The following is a 20,635-nucleotide window of genomic DNA, read 5'->3' on the forward strand; positions in this document are numbered from 1 at the left end:
GATTTAAAGTCCCAATGAAATGGCTTCGTGGCTTTGATTTGATTCTGTATTTTGACATATTTCTTTTTGAAACAGGAATTCAGAGTGAAGTCACATTGAATTGAATAACTAACCTACACAACAACCAATAGTCTTTGAGATATGGGAAGTGGTAGCTCAGTGGTTAAGACGTTGGACTTCTGATCGGAAGTCCAAGAGATTTCAAATCCTAGCACTGCCACGCTGCCACTGTTGGGCCCTTGAGCAAGGCCCTTAACCCTCAACTGCTCAGTTATATAAATGAGATAATTGTAAGTCGCTCTGGATAAAGGCGTCTGCCAAATGCTATAAATGTAAATGTAGATACACTACAATCTAAACAAACCTGACAGTAGCTTAGGGAGCCAGTTAAATATGAAGAAGAGTGAAGAGATTAACAAGAGCCTTTTACTTACTCTCACATGGACATCGGAGGAGAAGCATCTTAAACAGAGAAATTGCTTATCTTGAGGACTGAATTATTTATGGACAAGGTTAAGAGAGAAGTTTATATGACCCGCAGTGTTGCAGATGAGTGCTCGGTGAGCTTATCCTTCAAACCATGGGCACATTTTCTTTACAGGAGAGCACATCGAATTGAACAAAACTTTAGCATTGTTTTATTAATTTGACAAATCAAAATAGAATGAAAAGTATAACATAGATTATACGCACACACATTACACACACATTTCATGATCTTGATGTAGTATCTCGCAGCTTCATTTAGTCAAGCAAACAATTAACTTTTGGCAACCTACCTGGTTTGGCATGAACACTTCAGCAGGAGCCAAAGTAATTCCAGAAATCCTTTTCTCCACTCTCCACCTTTGATTAATGGCGCTGGGTCTCTGTAGCAGAGATATCCTCTTTAAACAGCGTCAGTCGTGACAGGAACAGGTGGTAAAAAAAAGCTGTTTACTACTGCAGGCCTCCCTGTGTCGTGGTAATCCTGGCAGCGCACACACACACACACACACACACATGCAGGCACACACCCTCAGGAACAGATGTGACAGAACCCGTCAATCGTACCTCTAAGAAAATCCAAGAAAACAATCCTTGCAGCTTTGACACAGGGTGCTAAACTGTGAATTAGGTAGGAACAGGCTCAGTTATGAATTCTGCTGATGAAATCCATCTTTTCTTTTCAGAGGGGTTCTCAGGGGGGCATGCTGGTTTGGCATCTCAGATGAGATTTTTAAGCTGATTTTGGCGTGTTTTTTCTTTGTGCTGATATGAAAAACTACAGCCTCATGCAGCACACACGCTTTTAAACTCTTTTGCCCTTTGAGTATACTAGAAAATTTGATAGTATTATCTACCCAGCTGTACTAACAACAAAGATTAGACTGATTCTTTGTGCTGTCCATCGAAATATCTACAATTTGTCATGCCATAAATCTCATTATAGTCGCTCACTAAGACTAACACTTTGTCATCCTTTTTTTTTTTTTTTAATCTTGAATGGTCATAAATAATAAAACAGCTCTTGATGACAGTTGTGAACAAAATGATGTTTTAAAAAAAAAGCCATTGCTTATCATAGGATAGCACATGCACTGGTGGTTGAGGAAGAAATACTTAATGTCTAAGCAGCTTTAAGTCATATTTGGACAGGATTAGTTTCTGTAAAAACATTTTAAATGAACATGGGATGAGTGAGGTTTTTTTCTTCACGGTCATAAGTTGTTTTAGACGCATTAGTGGATTGAATATAGAAAAAGTTTTTCAGGATCATGTATAAATATATGTCTTTATTTGGCAGAATTTAACGTTAGATGATTAGAGAACAGACATTAACAGTGTACAACTGCTGATTTCACTATTGCTATACGCTGCATGATGTGTGGCTTTATAGCTATAGCTAAAGGCGTGACACTAGCCTCTTTATTCAGCATGCTCTTCTGGTGGATTTTATTTTCTGTTTTTAGTTTTTACATTTCCCTGCTAATGGAAAGTTTTTTTCTGTTGCATAAACAGTATGGAGATACTAAGCATATTGTTGAGCATTCATCTTTTTTGCGATTCAGGGAGTGCTTAATAAAGCAGTAAGACAAAAGAGGGCCTTGCGTGGCTTATTGCGATCCAGTGTTCCAGAAATAATTTATTATTAATAATATTGACTATAAACAAGTCTTCTGCCTTGCAATGTAGTCTCTTAACAGTAAGCTTTGGTTGCTGGGCAACATAACGAACAAAAATGAGCATATCTATGGATAGAAGAATGTACCGGTTTTATTGGTTTGAAAGCTGGTGCATTAATTCAGAATTTATTTCTTGTGATGTGCTCACAGTGCGTATACCGAGGATTTTACAGAGTCACAGCTTTGAATGAGATTTTAGAACTGAAACTATCTGTATTGTTATATGGATACATATTCTATTCTATTCTATTAGACTAGATTAGATTAGATTATAGCAGACGACCATAGAGTTCTTAAAACAAAAAAAAGTAGATCATTTGGTCTGTAATTTTATCAGGAAAGGGAGAAGGAAGAAAAACAGTGACTCGGACATTCCACCTGTAAATTATGGAATTACTCCAGGTCTCCATGTAAAACTAACCCCCTCCAAATAGGGCTTCAGCTGATCAATCACAGCTGGTCAATGTTTGGCCTGAATCAACAAGATCATCTTTATATAGAACAGAATGCATTAGCTGGCATCTATGATGTTGAAACTGTATTTTTTCAATGCATTTTTTAGCAGAATCTGAGTTCCGACTGTGTCGAGGTTCTAATATAATGTGACAGCGTTGCTTGCTTCAGTAAACATTTCGCCATGCTGTTCACACACCCTGACAGTCTAATTCCAGCAATGTGCGTGAGTATTAGGAAAATCGTACCTGCTGCTTTAATCTCTTCGCTCATAGCGGGCAACATTTCAGAGGGCCATCATATTTAGAGAGTTAATCTATAGTGGCGCTCTGAGACACACAAATAATAGGTACTAATCAACAGTGTGGTCTAGCTGACGTAAAATTGCTTGCTCAGTGGACTGAGAAGGGCACTGAAGACCTCTTTGCTTAATCTAACCCTCTTTTAGAGCCGTGCTTCAGCAGATTTGCAGAAACAGTGATTGAGGCACAGCGTGAGAGATCATTGATGCGCCATTAAAAAGAGTGCTGTTTGCACTGGGAGTCATTTTTGGGTTAGAACGCAGTCGAGTGCAAAAAAATTGCATTCTCTATGATTTTAGGGGGGAAGAAAGAAATAATGCTTCTAATTTTACAATTTATATACAAAAAATATATCATTTTAAAATTAGTCTCACAGGTCTGGAGGCGATCTCTAACAAGTATACATCCAGAGACAAAGCAGCTCTATGCACTCAGGCTTTCCCTTTAAAAAAATTCCTGTATGCACTTTTTAACATCTTAAAGTCTTGAAAATGGATAGTTAACTGAACAACTTTTGCTTTGCGAAGATAATGTTTTTACATTTTTAATGTAATGTAAAGTGCATTGTTTGGCTTACATCCATGGTACCATATGTTTGCTGTTGCTTGGACAATGTTGTCAAGCACACGTTCCCGACTTTAATACTTTGACCATCCGCCTCCGTAAGGCGTCGGAGTGGCTTAGAAATTTTAAACAGAGTTTTTTGCCACTACATTCAGAAAAAAAAATAGTTTGAAACGAATCAAAAGGAATAAAAGTTTTGCCATGACCCTGTCAGGCTCCAGAACTGATTTGAAAAAGCAGTGTATGAGTTATGACAGATATGTCAGGAAGAATGTAGAATATCTCAACTGTAACAAACCAAAAGTTATTCAGAGGATACAAAAGAGGTAGGAGGCTGTTATAAAAGCCATAAATGAGCATATGGGTTATTAACAGGCTTGCATTAAGATAAGCAGGGGTCATGATGTTAAGGATGGGACGATGAAATAGATACAGAGTCCTAATTATCAACCAACTCAACGCTAACACAGTAGAAAAGGAGAAACACAGTATATAAGTATATACCGATAAATCACAGTCACTTACATTCGCCAGCAAACTGTATTAAAGCCACTCAGGCAGACTAATACTTCCTGAGTTCTTCCTATGTTTATTTAGCCATTTTGGAAGGAGTCTCCAGTGTCAGTGCTTTGTATGAGTCAGAAGTAATGCTGATATTTTCAGTTTTCCAACACAGGACAGGGCTTTCTGCTTGTTATTGTAAACATGACAAGCTGCTTTTTTGTCTTATTAACATCAAGAGAGAAAAAAAATAGAGGCTGATGAGGAAAGAGTGTTTATACCTGTTATAAGGTGAGTGAAAACTAAATAACTTGTTTTGTGGGCGTTCCACAAAATGAAATGTAACTACAAATGGATAAAAAAGTATGATGTCATTCTTTACTTAATAAATAAATTGTACTAATTTGCAAATTGTCGTGGTATAAGAGGATTGAAACACTTTGGGATGTACAGTTATTGGAAAGTTCTAGCAGGTTACAGTACACACACCACCCTGTTGTCGGTTATTTTCCCAGTAGACACAATGCTCTGTTATGTTTTATACCTTAGCTATTAAAACTATTAGCCAAGTTGGGGTCTTCAAAGAAAATTTTGATCAGTGGATGGATGGATGTTCATAAAAATGAATTAATGAAGCCATCACTAAAGCTGAATCATGATTGTGATCCATCAAGACAGAAAGATTGCATGAGCAAAAAACAACTTAGCTTGAAGACATGTAATTTAAGATGTGCTTAACTTTAACTTTTACATCAGAGTACATTTCAGTAATATGCCTCATTCAAAGGTCTTAGAAGATCAGTTAAAGAGTGGGGATATTGCTGCTTTGGAAGGCTGTGAGGACATTTCGGTCTAGCCAAGACCAATGTAGGGGCAATTGGAAGCCTCATTTCAAACTAGAGAGCTGAGATCCTTTAAGGATTTGAAATAACTGCACAACAATATGACATTTTCCTGCATTTTTCTACACTTCAGCATTGTGTTTAATTTTAGAACTATTTAATTTTTTCTTTAATCAACAATGCTATGCTAAATTGCCCAAAGATGTGTGAATGTTTGCCCTGTGATAAACTGACATCCCATCCAGGGTGTATTCCCAGTGTTCCTGGTATGGGCTTTGGATCCACAGTGACCCTGATCGGGATAAAACGTTTACTGAAAATGAATGAATGAATACAAGTCAACCAATCGGTCCCCACTACTACACGAATTATATATAGTGTAAAAGTAGCAAACTTTAATATACTATTGAAGTGCAATAAGTTTTCATTATAGATCTCATGCTGCAACTGAAACGTGTTCCTCATCATGCAAATGTCATTGCTGTCATTATCATTGCAGCGTTGGACAGCTCTTCAGACTAATAATAGTGAAAGTAATGGCTGCATTCAGGACTTCGTAATCTCCGAACCCTTTTAAGAAACCTTATCTCAAATTCCTCCTTGATGAGATCCATACTCTGCAGCTCTCATTGCCTTTCTTTCGCAGAGATTTAAACTCTCTCGCTGTGATTGGCACTAGACCAGTAGATGCTATAAATCTGTCTTTTTGCTCGGAGCTTCTGGGAGGTCACTGTGTTCACTTCGCTGGTGGACATTTCGAAAGCAGCAGTCTGTAAAAGCGATGGACGGAGGAGGCTCATAAATTCCCGTTGTGGGGTGAGTTGTGTTGGTAGGGACTGTAGCATTAGTGCAATGAACCTCTATCCTAGTCATTCTTATATCCTCCAATAATGTGATAAATTATTTGCCCCTGCAGGAGCTGCCATCATGGTAAACAACAGCAGATTGTGTGTGTGTGTGCGTGTGTGTGTGTGTTTTTTTTTTCTTTTTTTCTACTGTTTTTTACCCTAATCTCCAACTAAACGACTAATAAACGATTGTTTTGAATGTAATAAGGCATTACTAGCATTATTATACCTTTCAACACCAGTGATTAAGACGTGAAGCGTAACCAAAGGAGCATTTGTGCATTATGGGTTTCACAAAGGCTCACTGTCTGTGTTGGCATTCACTTCAGCTTGCTTTGTAATTAAAGTGTCTTCAGGCGAAACACTACGACAGTTTAAACAAGCTTGCAGAAGGCTATTATGCGACATATTCATGCAGCAGAAAGCGCCTTTGCCAACATAATTGCCTTGGAACTGTACTGGGGAATAATTAATTCACTGATTCAATCTGGGTACAGGTGTTAATTCTGGCTATAAGTTTAATTAAAATGGCTCTTTAGGCTAAAATGTCAATTAAGACAAAGAAGCCTGGTGTCATGCTTTTTTTTTAATGTAACTTGCATTTCACCTGTTTTTTTTTTCTCCAAAAGAAGTATAGTTCCCCCAGGTATAGGAAGTATATTAAAGGTATAGTAGATTATTATTATGGGGTTTACATGGGTATAAGAAGTCAAATAACTTTACAGCGTGTGTTAATGATAATGATAGATTAATTAAAGAATGAATCAGTGGATGAAATTAGGGAAGAAAGGAAGCATGGTTCTGCTGATTCAATCTCATTCACACTCAATTGAACAAACAGGAATCAGGAGGCAAGTTGCTGTTGTCTGGGTGTAAATGTCATGAGTTGGTAGTAAAATATCCTCCCTGAAGCAATGAGATTCCTTGCCAAGTTATAGAGTCAAATGTTATTGAAAATTGCCTCTTGCAACTCTACTCACTTTTAGGCTATAACAAGCATGGAATGGTCAGAGCAAACATGAGTATATAAAAAAAACAATTTTCTTGAATTGAAAATGAACTTTACCTTTGCAGATTTGTAAACCTTAGAAGCCTGAGTCGAAACTAGATGGTGTGCTGTTGTTCTGATCCAGTTCTGATCCAGTTAAAACATGCAGTATCTGCAGCTTTTTTTGCTGGGTCCCACAGAATCCCAGTAGTGATGCTCACTTCTCATTAGGTGCGACACACTAACACTAACAATAACACTTCTGTTTCCTTGTAGATGTAGATGACTGTCTGTCCAACCCATGTGAGAACGGAGGAACCTGCATCGATAAGGTGGACTCCTTCATCTGCCTGTGTTTGCCCAGCTACAGTGGAGACATGTGTGAGAAAGGTAAAAGACCTAAACAGAGCTGAATAACTCATTTCAACACACACACAACAGTGCAGTCACAACCATAATAAAGCTCCGTGAAAATCCCATTATATGTACGCAAATCAGAAAATGCGCACGTTTTCTCGATTAATCGTATTCTTTTATCCATCTGCATTATACATCAGCATGGTCTGTTTAGGGCTTTGTGAACTACTGACACTCCTTGGTGACTTGGTGTGTGCAATATCAAACCTCCTCATGCGTAGTCAGATGAAATGCCGAAAGAAGGTTGCATTTCGAGATTAAAATTAACATCAGTGTCAGTGCTTATAATGAAAACTAAACAAAATGTTACTTTTCTGTAATGGCCATTCAGCCATCTGTGGCTGGGAATGAAAGAGAGCAAAATTGGTCGTGCTTTCTGGGTGGGAGGGATGTCATACTCTCTCTCCCCTGTCAATCACAGCGACACTAGCCAGTCAAGGGAAACTGTGAGCTCATGTATGTGGAAGAGGGCAGATAGCACTTTCCTCCAAGTGTGTTACGCTGCCCTGTGATGCAGCATGAGGTTTGTTTCATGTGTCTTGTTGGAAACGTGTTAGTCTTCAAGCTCCCCGGCTGGAAACTGTTGTATGCTATACATATGTTATGGTTGGAGGGAACTAGGGGCAAAAAATGGGGCAAAAAAAATAATAATAGTAATGATCGGCTAATGGATGCACAAAACTAAAATTATGTGCAACAATCTGAGAATCGTTGTTTGATTGAACATTAAATTCCAAACTATTAATTGCACTATTTAGTGATTTTTTAATAGAAATTATTAGAAATCATTCTTAGAAATTATTACAAATTTCTTTTATTTTCTTTTATAACTTATTATGGACTTTTTATATCTCAATGCAAATTTTAATTTTTACCACAAAAAAAATGAAATTGTAAGCTTTGAGCTTAATATCCTTCAATATTCTAAGTAACAGTTAAAAAAATAATAATTTGAACATGTGTAAAATCCCAAATACAAACAAAACATGACAAGATTAACAAAAATGAAATTTTAAAAAGCTACAATTTTTTTTATAAAGTCCATAAAAAAAAAAACACCACCTCCGATTTCACCGCACTGCCCCAGTGGTCTGGACTACTTTTGTTTTAAGCAAGTTTTGATTTATGTCGTCGTGTTGTCACTTAATTGCGTAGCTGTAAGCGTTTGATTATTTTCTCAAACACAGCACACTCAGAAGTGTTTCATTTTGGCTAATGTTGTTTTGTGCACCTCTGGGCCACTGCACTTAACAGCACCTCGCATGAGTCAATAGGGTTGATGCACGGTAATGCATTATCCAGAATTTTAATACCCGTTCTCTGCATTATGAAAACATTTCTGGGATAGTATTAATCTGAAATGCTCACTAGGGTCATGGCTGTTACAGGGCTGGGTGACTCTGTAGTCTGCGTGACATTCATCTCCACTCCCCACAGCCCACACTGCCATTAATCTCAACAGCTTTACACTCTGGCAACAACTCACCCCGTTCGCCCTCGAGTCCTCAGGCGGCACACACACACACACACATATACATATACATATACATGCACAAGTATGCACACATACACACACACAATAATGATGATTTATGAATTCTAATAATGCAGCTGCTGCAGTACAGGATAAAGATGATGTAATGATGATAACAGGAGAGAGTCGCCACGGCTGTTTGATGGAGATCACATACAAGGGTGCGGTCTTATGATATTAAGTTTTACAATCTCTATAAACTGCTCTCTCTGTAGTGATAAAGAAGATTATTATGCATTATACCACAGCCCTATTGAATTCTCGAATCTGATTGGTCAGAAGGTGTTTAGTAGTTCTCTATTACAGCAGCTCTGGCAGTTCAAACAGGTTTATATTAATGCGCTGGTTCTAATGCATTATCGTTTCTATAGTAACAGTTAATTCACAGGGAATTGTATGGTGGATAAATAGATAAATGGATTAAAAAATGTGTGAAACCATTGATACGGTGAAGCTTTCTGTGAGGACACAAGCTTTTTTGGAAGGAATTAGTGTGTCAGTGATTTAAGTTTTCTGATGCAGAAAAGTTTTCAGGACAGAGGAGGAGGTTTTGGTTTCTGAGTAGCATGATACTCATTTTTCTATCTGGTGGCTAGTGAGGGAACAACTGCTTATAGCTGCTCGAACATATTAACCTGTTTCACAGACGTTCTACAACATTAAATGTAACTATAAATGGATAAAAAAGTATGATGTGTTGTTATTTAATAAATAAACATTTTTAATGTTTGCTGTGGTACAAGAGGAACCATGTCAGGACATCCTGTTATTGGAAAATAATCAACTTCAGGGTGGAAGCAGTAACTCCGCTTCACACTGAGCACCATCACACCACCTCGTGTTTTATTCCTTTGCTTATTCCAGTAGCGTTCTAGATTATTCCTCCACAAATGTCCTTTAAACAAATGATACTGAAATAGGGACCTGGGAGTCGGCTGATGTGTATTAGCGTTGTGAGAGTCCCAAACTGCATCAGGGTGGTGAAGCGAAATTATGCAGAGCTTCATTAGAATTCGCAGCGTGCCTTTGTACTGATGGGGTCTTAATTAGCACCCGGTGCACCTCTAATCGCAGGTCCCTCATTGCACTCATACGGTGTGCACCAGAAACCAGCTACCAGAGTGTTCGCGTTTGACGCACATATTCGCAGTATTCCTCTCTCTGTCACACACACACACATACACACACACACACAATTTCGCACATAAACATTTCATCCTGTTGTAACTCTGTTAAGACCCCATGCTCTAACCCGGTTAAGGTGATTGATTACAAATGGGCAGCAAAGTAAGCGGAATGTGATGGAACTGCATTTTTGTCAATGGCAATCCTATTAGCCCTGTTGCGTGACTGATCAATGTCAGCACATTTATAAGTAGATTTATTGCTTGGAAAATACAGAACTCGGGTATTAAAACGGTGCTAGAACATGGTTCGGGCGTTTTAAAAAGTTCCTGACTTGACTGAACTGTTTTATAATGCCCTTAGGATGGTGACATTTGGAAATGTTAAAATGCTCTATGTTTCTGAGAGCGGAATCTATAGGCACGACGTCCTGGATCTTTCGCACCGGGAAACTGCAATTGTGCTTTTTCTTTTTTGGCACAAATCCAGTATTCACTTCAATATAGCAGGTTTTTTTTACAATCGACATGAGGAAGAAACCTTGAGAGGAACCAGACACAAAAGGGAACTCTTCTGGATGACGTGAGATTATAAATCATCACAGATAAATGGTACTAATGGTACGAATCTACAGTATGCAGAAGAGATTATCCACTGAAGCAAGGCTGAGATTGGGAATGAACCGTTTTGGGGAAGCGCAAATGTTTAGGGTATCCATGTGGCACCATCCACAGCAGCAGAAGTTCAGAAGCTCCAAGCAGAAGTACAGCATCAGGATGAATCAGGCAGGACCGGAAGGCAAGACGAGTCACAGCAGTAGAAATGATCTGGCATCACATCAAGCGGCAGGAGCATCTAATGGTTCCAGATGTTCCAGCTGTATACTTTTGGTAGTAGAAGCTGAAAAGTGAATGTTGGGATCAACAGGATCTAACAGTGTGTGTTACTGACATTTGTGACATGATACAAAATCATGCATACGAGCAACAATATAAAAAAAACAATATAATAATCAGGGTGCGAGAAACAACACTGTGATATTTTATGCTCAGGTTGAACAAACTTTTTCTCAGAAATTGGACCAAAACAAAGACATTTACAGTACAAATGCTGGAGAACATATATTTTTGTTTTCTGTTTACATGGAGGTCTGGCTCTAGGAAGGTGGTTAGTGTAGTGATAATGTCGATATGTTGGTGGTGGTGTTGTATATTTTCATCAAAATGGTTGAAATTAAAAGTAGTTCAATTTCCTAAACATACAGATTGTTATTGAAAAAATTTTTTTAATCTGTTCTCAATGAACCTTATTGTCATGATTTCATTTTTAACAGAGTAAACTACTGTACTTACTAATTTTGTCAGTGTAATTATGATACAATAGCTTTTACTCTTGTCGCTGAGATTGTTCTAGATTGTTCTAATGAATCAGATCTGTTCTTGTTGTTGAATGTGCAGTGGAAAAACACTGTGTGCTCAACAACATTATCCTGTAGCGTAAGCCTCTCTCTCTGGCTCTACCTCTGCGTTTCTCCCTCCGTAGACACTGAAGGCTGTGACCATGGCTGGAAGAAGTTCCACGGTCACTGCTACAAACTTTTCACCCGCCGGCACACCTGGGAGGACGCAGAGAAGGACTGCAGAGAGCTCAGCGGCCATCTGACCAGCGTCACCTCCAGCATGGAGCAGGACTTCCTCAACGGTGAGTCAGTACAGAAAGCACTCTACTATATATACTCTACTATAACCCTCTACTAATGTTTGGGATTGTGACGATGCCTTTAGTCTAGCAAAAATAACAAATCGAATATAATCTTTGAAGCTAGCATCCTTTTGGTTACAGACTGCTGATTTTTTCAGCAAGTCTCATGATTTATTCCTGTACTTCATGGTGGCTAACATGTTGATCTCCATCTGGCAGGCCTGGGCCATGATAATGTGTGGATTGGGCTGAACGACAGAACAGTGGAGGAAGATTTCCAGTGGACTGATAACATGGACCTGGTGAGTGCTGCCTGAACGAGCTTTCAGCTTGAGCAGAGTTATATTCTATAGTATAACTGATCTGATTGAACCTGAGACATTCTTACAAGTCAGAGTCTGATCTTCCATGATATATTCTGACCAATCAGAGTTTGATCTTTCCTAACTCATTCTGACCCATTGCACTCTGATCTCCCTTGAGTCACTCTGACTAGTATTGAATCACAGTGACCAATCAGACTCTGATTTTTCCATGCACATTCTATCCAATCAGAGTCTGATTTTTCCATACTCATTCTAACCAATCAGACTCTGATTTTTCCATACTCATTCTAACCAATCAGACTCTGATTTTTCCATACTCATTCTAACCAATCAGACTCTGATTTTTCCATACTCATTCTAACCAATCAGACTCTGATATTTCCATGCACATTCTAACCAATCAGACTCTGATTTTTCCATACTCATTCTAACCAATCAGACTCTGATTTTTCCATACTCATTCTAACCAATCAGACTCTGATTTTTCCATACTCATTCTAACCAATCAGACTCTGATATTTCCATGCTCACTGTGACCAGAGTCTAATTTTTTCCATTCTCATTTTGATCAATCAGAGTCTAATTTGTCTATGCTCACTCTCACTGTCACAGTTTGTTTGTTTCGGTTTTTGATCTAGTCCTGTCTCTACCCCAGTCCTGTCATTGGTTTGTTACCTGCTTGTGTTCATCTGTTCTGTGTTAAGTCCTTGATTAGTCTGTATCTGTATACCCTAGTGTACCAGTGAATCATCGCGAAGTCTTACCATGCATTATTGTTACTTCTAGTCCAAGCTTGGGTTTCCTTTTGTTGTTTTTGCCTGTTTTGACAGGTAATATCCTTGACATTACCTGCCTGTGCTTCTCTCCTGTCCTATATGTACCTTGATTACAATTCTTGGATTCGCCCAAATAACTTGTAGTGTTCTGCCTCTCACTGCCTGTTACACTGACCAATCAGAGACTGATTTCTCCAAAGTCACGGTGTATTCTCTGACCAGTAGATGTCTGTGTCTCTCTGCTGTAACAGGTATATGAGAACTGGCGCGAGAACCAGCCGGATAATTTCTTTGCAGGTGGAGAAGATTGTGTAGTGATGATCTCTCGAGAGGATGGCAAGTGGAACGATGTGCCTTGTAACTACAACCTGCCCTACATCTGCAAGAAGGGCACAGGTGAGACACTGTCTGATCATGCTGAACTAGTTTCTTCTTAAAAGTTCCACTGGGATGATACTGTGTATATTTGGAACAAACATTTTGGTGATACGTTATAACTCAAGTTTCCCTGTGCTCTTACTATGACACTGTTGTCAAATTTTTCATGCTTTCATGCTCACCTACTTTTGTCGTTTCATCAGACCACAGCACATAGTTGTTGAGTGTAAATGTAACATCCTGCAAGGTTTAAAGGATCAGATAAAGCTCTGGAATTTCTGTCAGTTGACTTAGGTATGATGAGTCTGTCAATTTGTGAGACTGTTGCAACAAAATATTGTGGATCGACTGGAATGTCTCGTTTACTCATTTTTTTTGTTAAATTCAACAAATAAATTATAAATGTGCATTAAAATTTGCAGAAATGTATTGCATTTAAGTTCATCTCCTGCAAAAATCAATTTGCAGGAGATGAACTTAAATTCAATACAATTCTAATTTTCTTATTTAGAAAATCATTTGCATACATTGCATACTTTTTTCCATTTCACATTACTTTCGTTCTTCACATTACTGATTGAAATAGAGTGAAATAGAGTTTCAGTAGCTTTCAAAAGAATAGTAACGAAGCCTAACAAAGCAAAGTGACTCTTGTTCCTTGATTTTGATGCTTATTAAGGTCATTCGAAGACATGCGTCATGCCAGAAAACGTGAAGGAGCAGCATTACATTTGATAAATGTTAAATAAACAGTCTTCTAACATAAGCTATGGCCACATATTCTTATTATTAAATCTGCTAAATCTGCTAAACTAAATTCTTTCAACAATGTGCTATCATGAATAAATAAGATATAAATAATGACCAATGATCAGAATCGAGAATTTAACAGCACTATGGTTTTAAAAAAAAGATATGTAATATTTGTCACTTATGCCACCGTCGCCCTGCTTGCTCATCAGAGACGTCACACACACACACACTTCACTTTACTTTTGTTTGTGTAAAGCTGCTTTGAGACAATGACCTTTGTAAAAAAGCGCTATACAAATAAAAATGAATTGAATTGAATTAAGTAACTTAAAGTTAAAGTAATTAAGCTCACCAATTAATCTGAAAAGCCAAAATAAAAACAATTAATATACATGCAACTCTACCTACAAGGTTTTATAACCACAGGTGGTTAGAGTTAATTAAAGTGTGTTCATACAATTTGTACTATTTGTGCGTCTGTGTGTGTGTGTGTATGTGTGTGTGTGTGTATTAATTCCTGTATTATCAGTGATGTGCGGCACTCCTCCTGCTGTGAGAAACACGTATCTTGTGGGTCGGAGGCGGGCGCACTACGACATCCACTCAGTGGTGCGTTACCAGTGTACTGACGGCTTCTTCCAGAGACACATCCCGACGGTGCGCTGCCGACCCGATGGCACCTGGGAGAGGCCCAGGATCGTCTGCACCAAGTGTGAGTACCAGCAGTGTGTTTTACACAGTAAAGCCAAGTGGACATGATATGATGGCGGACGTGTTTACGCATGCACGGTCATGATCAGAGCTCACATAGGAGGCAAACGCATGTCGTATAAGCAGTTTACACATGCTTCTATCTGGACAAAGGATTAGGGCTATTGCAAATATTTTCAAGTAGGTTTATTAATTATCAGTGATGTAAGTCAGAGAAAACAGTGAAAAGCAGCAGAAGGAGAGCACAACATAGCTATATTAATATTGATTTAATTTTAATTTCTCATAGATATGTCATAACCAGATAGTTGAAATATTGAGTAACACTTTACTTAAGGGCTTTTGCATAAGCACTTTATGACAACTGACATACAACATAAATATTTATAAAGATTCATTCTTTAAAAAAAAAAGAGGATGGTGAGGGAACGACTGTTTATAGCTCCTGCAGTGTAAGCAGTGCCACAATGTAAGCAGGTCCACAGTGTTAAATGTAACTGTAAATGAATAAAAAGTACTAAAGTAATAAATAGAAATTGTTAGCTTGTCATGCTGTAAGAGGAATAAAACACTTTAGGGATGCACTGTTATAAGAAAATATTTATTTATTTTCCTTAGCAGTAACTGCACTTGGAGTTGGGCTGCATCACACCACCCCGTTGTTGATTGTTATCCTAAAGCAGCACACCCTGCAGGGTTTTATTCCTAACATATAGATAGTGTTAGAAAAAGAGAGCCTTGTTATTTAGTAATAAATATTTACTCTGAAATCTTGTCAATTCTTAGTATAATATTTCCTGAGCATTTATTTTTTTGTTAATATTTCGTATAAAATGTAACCAGAGGATTAGTTAAGTGTCATAAGCACTTTGACATAATAGTCCACTCCTGAAATTCTATTCAGTTTCTACACTCTACTGCACACTGTTACTCATTACCACTAAATATCTTCAGCTGCTCTCATAATACTCACCGCCTTCCTCTCTCTCCAACTCGCCCACCCCAGCACGGAGGTCTCACCGTTACCGCCGGCAACATCATAGATATCACCACGAGCACCGGCGACACCGCAGACACGGCTCTGGCCACAGGGGGCGGGACTAGAGCCACCACTCGTCGCCTACAGGTCTCTGTGTGATATCACTTCCTTTAATGGAAGTGAATGGGCCTTCAAGGACAGATATGGTCATACCTTTTTTCCCCCCTTACTCTTTCTCTTTTCCTAGAGTCTTTCTCTTCTTTCAAAGAATGTGTTTTGACTCATCCTTTCTCTGTACATGTTTTCTTCGCTTTGGATTTAGTTACAATGTTCATTTCCATCTCGCTAAAAAAGGAAACTGACTCTTCTAGCTTCGCCGCTAATATACAACCTAGTCGTGGGTGTTTACTAAAATTCTTGGATATGATGATTGCAGGTCATGTTCTCCTAAGTATGTCATTAACCTGTGTGTTTGAAGCAGGTTTATGCCTTCATAGGACGTTTGTATTAATTATTGTTGTAGGAGCAGAATGTTCTCATAGGTCTTGCTGAGTATCTGTTTGATTAGAGTTCTGTATATCTACTTTGTAGTGCAATAATAAATTCTTTAATCAATGTCACCCAAACCTCCCAGAAATGACACGTTGTCATATTACTCTATTGGCGATGCCTGTATATATTACAGTGAACAATAATCAGTCCTTGTTATGGCATAATAAATGATTTTTTTTATTCATAATTTTTCACAAGAACCAATGTGTAAGGTTGCAGATGTACAAAGTTGAAAAAAAAAAAAGAAAAACGTCTCCACACAAATCTCTGAGCATCACAATGTTTCAAAGAGTTTGCTTTTTCTGTCTTACTGTTTTTTTCATAACCGCCCCAAAACAGATGGAGGATTGTTACATTTCACTAAAATTTAGAAAAGAAAGTAGACAGAAAGGAACCACTATTAATAAATGATTACAAGTTTCTCTTCTGCAATCACAGTATTTAGCACCCTTCCAATCCACTGCAGTGTTAATTAAAAAGTCGTTTGCTAAAAAAAAAGACAGTTCAAATTAGCACATTACATCTAATTAATGTATCTTGGCGCATATTTTATGAATTACCACTTTGTTTTACTGTTAAAGGTGTTGAAATGCAAAGCAATATTTGTTTATTTGGCTGACACATGAGTTTGTACGTTGAGTTATGTAGTTAAAAATGTGCTAAGGTGCTGGAACTGAAAGCGTAGTGGGAATGCCATTTCTTTCCTCAAAAAGAATGAGCATACTAGAAGATGAAAAAACAAGGATGCTAAAGTACACGTTTAAATCCTACTCGAGGTGAACTCTGACACAATGATACAACAGGGACCAATACAGTGGAATCCAAAAGTCTGAGACCACATTGAAAATCTGGGTTTTTTTTTTTCATTTAAAATTAGAAATAAACAGAAGGCTTTACAATTTTGAAACATTTAAAACAAAGAAAGTACATGTTTAATATTTTGAATATTTAATATTCAAGATTTTGCACTAAGTCCCTCTTTAAATGGATGCAAATATGTGACCATGTTATCTGCTTTGTCCAAAAGGTCAGATTTTCCTCATGCCTAATCTCTTCTATTGAAGCATGTGTTCAGACAACACTTTGATGGATTTGATCTAAAATGGATCATAAGGTTTTACTTGCAGAGTCCATGCTAGCTCGAGAGCACACTGTCATTAAAGCAGAAAGGGGAAAGAATCAAAAACTAAGAAAGATTTTACTTTTCACTCAAGCTGTTGTCAATAATATCATTTGTAATGAAAATCGTTGTATTAAATTAGAAATTTTCACTAGTGCTCTCAGACTTTTGGACCCCATTGTAAATCACTAGCCGTGAAAATATAGAACATGTAAATCACTCCTGTCAACATATAGAGAGAAAATAAGACTCAAATAATAGCTTTTACATGTTCATTTCCCTAGGTATTAATGCACGTAACTAGCTAACTAGCTCACCATACGTTATTACATTCTAGCCTGAGCATTTTACCTGCCTAGTGGGCTAGCTACTGAATTTATGATTTGTCCACCACCTGTACAATGGCCAATTGTATATATTTATCTCATATAGTCTTGAGGAGGCAAAATCTTCTTTAGTTTTGCACTGGAGCTGTGCAGCTAATGTAGCTAACAAGTAATGACGCTTATGGCCACCGTTTGCATGCGGTTTTTGACACTGTATGACCTTCTGACACCACCACCATTGTAGGAAATGTGGAGGTTGTCCTGACCATGGGGCAAGTGATGGCCCAGGGGCTCAATTTGCCCTTTCTGACCAAAATATGTTGGGTACAATGTAGGTTCGTCCCTATTTCAAGCGTTATATATGGCCTGTGAACTGGTATAAAGGATATAAATCAAAATTCAGCTGTTTTAAACCCAGAATCGGTCGTAGTTTTGGGGGTGGGTGGAGGTAGGAGGCTGAGTAATTCTGATGTTATATGAAAATCTTTACACATAAATGGTACTACTTATCCATACAAGTGGTCATACACTCCTAGAACATGTACTCATACAGAATCTGAGCACTAATCTTGTCTTGGCGGAGGTAAGTCAAAATTTTGTGCAAACCAAACGCAAGTCTGTCATGTGACATTCCTTTCACAATTTTCTGCACATCTCGCAGCTATATTGAGACTTTTCTTACTAATTCTCCACGTCTGATCTGACAGTATAGACATGATACAAACATCTGAAGGTACATCATGAGCTGATTTTCCAGAGATATGAGACAGATTTAGAATAAAGGAGCTTTCTTGGAAAAGATGTCTTCTTGTTTGATCATTAAAGCACACGCTGAAGCACAGCTGGCTCCTTATTCCCTCGTATTGTATGAAATAATAGCTTCTACACCTACAACGCTGTGCAAAAGTCTTAGGCACCCTATTTTTTTTTAGTACAAAATTGTTATAGATTTTTATTTTATGACTTCTACATTATCATGTTAGTACAAAGCATTTTAGATTTCCAAACATTAGTGTTCCAGCACAAAATGAAATGTTACAGAAAAATTTTGTATGTCAGTAAAGAAAGCAGCAGATTACATAAGAGACACTTTTAAGACAAAAAACAGAATGAAGGCTGCTGGGTTTTGCTGCAAAAATAAGAAGCGAGTCGACAGTCAAGGTCTCCAGAAGAACTTTGACTGGTTCTGCAAGATGCTCAGTAACACTTACAGCTCATTTCCTTATAAAACTGCACACACTGTACCTGAGACTACTTTTTAAAAAAAAAAAAAAAAGACAAAAGGCAAAGGGTCATCAAACCAAATATTGATTTTGTTTCATTTATTACTGTTTAATGCTTGTTATAGTATTATTTTAATGTAGAAACATTTAATGTCATTATTTTTGAAGCCATCTTTACTCTACAGCATTTCTTTGCCTGTGCCTAAGACTTTTGCACAGAACTGTGTGTCCAATAACCAGTTGGTATTCAGTCAAAATACTGTATGTACTATATGCATTCTCCTTCATGCAATTATTTAATCAGCCAGTCATGTGGCAGCAGCACAAGACTTCAACTCATGCAGATACAGGTTGAGCTTCAGTTGAAGATAGGAAAAATGTCGCCTGATCTTTTTCCAATCTTCAACTGTCCAGTTTCGTTGCTATAGTGCCCACTGTAGTGTCAGATTTCTGGGCTTACCTGACAGGAGTGGAAAACGATGTGGTCTTCTGCTGTTGTAGTCCATCCACCTCAAACATGAGATGCTTTTCTGCTCACCACGGTTGGACAGAGTGGTTATTTGAGTTTCTGTAGCCTTCCTGTCAGCTGAAACCAGTCTGGCCATTCTCCTCTGACCTCTCTCATTAACAAGGCGTTTGCACCCATAAAATTGCCGTTCACCGAATGTTTTTTTTTTTTTGCACCATTCTGTGTAAACTTTAGAGACCGCTGTGCATTAAAATCCCAAGAGCCGTTTCTATAATACTCATATCAGTCCATCTGGCCTACAAATTGGTACATTTTAAATTCCAATTGTAATGGCACATTTCTCATCCCATCTTATGTAGTGCACCATATGTGTATTAGTGAGCCATATGGGATCCAGGCAGTGTGTAATTGGAAGTGTAGGAGTGTGTGATTCCAGACCTTGTTAAAGCAGGAAGACCCAGTGTGAAAAAAAATCATCTTAAATATTGGTGAATTTATATAATGTTTCTTATTATGAGATTAATATAAGTAAGTGTAAGATTATTGAAGCCATTTCTAAACATATTTAATAATCAAGTTTGAAATTGTTCAGTGGCAGAAAAATTTGCCTCTTTCTAAAAATAAATGCTAGAAATAATTAAATCTGCTTATTTCTAGGCTTTTTTTGTAACTTAAAATGAGCAAATGAGGCATAATAATTTAATTCTAATCTCATAATAAGAAATATTAGGGAAAAAAATCTTTTTTTTCACTTTTATATCTTTCTTATGAGATTTTAATGGTTTCTTTTAGCATGCACCAATTTGTATGAGGGTGTGTTGTGCATAATTATGGGTTTCATGCTACCCTGTGTGTGTGTGGGTGCATAGTCAACTATTTGGTTTGTTTCTTGTTTGTTTTTTGTTCATCACCATTTTTAGACCTGCATTAACCAATTCAGACTCAGACATGTTATAACATTAGCATTCATCCAATAGTAACTTCATAACCTAACACATTGTGGATGTTCTGTTTCCGAGTGTCTGTTCATAAACTCTACACGTGACTTATTCTCTAAAATTAGCTTGTTGTCTTCTTACTTGGATTCACTGTGTTTCTTTATAACATGTATATGTTAGACGAAAAGAGTCCAACACATATTATAGCTGTTATTGATCCATGTTGCGTTTTTATTCCTCTAACTGACTTTTGGTTTGTACATCGTGATCTGTTATTGTACTTCTGTTTTAAAGAACCTTTGTACCGACCTCAGAGCTCGCAATCTGAAAAACCCTCCCTGATGAACTGTGTGTAATATTTCAGACAGATGTCTCAGTACCAACCAGCAGAGGTTTCGTAATTACCATATAGCGAGCTTCTGGAATTTTCATCACATAAATTCATTTAAAACAGGTAACGTTGGGAGATATTTATGAATGTACTGTAATTAGATGATGATGGAGTTTGAGAGGACAAGTTGGATTTGGTTTCTGAGATATTTAATGTGTCCACTATTTGGTGTTCTTATGACTTCTCGTTGCTGTGTTTTGTTCTTTATTAAACTGGAAACAGACAAACAATAAAACTGATTGCCTCAGTACTA

General features: G+C 37.7%; 1 protein-coding gene across 1 annotated transcript in view; it reads left to right on the forward strand.

Annotated features, from left to right (window-relative positions):
* ncana (neurocan a) overlaps positions 1-20,635 on the forward strand; it is a 90,387-nt gene extending 69,752 nt beyond the window's left edge. The window contains exons 10-15 of the mRNA XM_034297740.2: positions 6,940-7,053; positions 11,282-11,440; positions 11,660-11,742; positions 12,794-12,938; positions 14,203-14,385; positions 15,391-20,635. Coding sequence (XP_034153631.2) covers positions 6,940-7,053; positions 11,282-11,440; positions 11,660-11,742; positions 12,794-12,938; positions 14,203-14,385; positions 15,391-15,488 — 782 coding nt within the window. The 3' untranslated portion in view covers positions 15,489-20,635. The remainder of the gene's footprint in view (positions 1-6,939; positions 7,054-11,281; positions 11,441-11,659; positions 11,743-12,793; positions 12,939-14,202; positions 14,386-15,390) is intronic.

This window comes from Pangasianodon hypophthalmus, chromosome 21 (genome assembly GCF_027358585.1).
Source record: "Pangasianodon hypophthalmus isolate fPanHyp1 chromosome 21, fPanHyp1.pri, whole genome shotgun sequence".
In the NCBI taxonomy this organism is placed as follows: Eukaryota; Metazoa; Chordata; class Actinopteri; order Siluriformes; family Pangasiidae; genus Pangasianodon; species Pangasianodon hypophthalmus.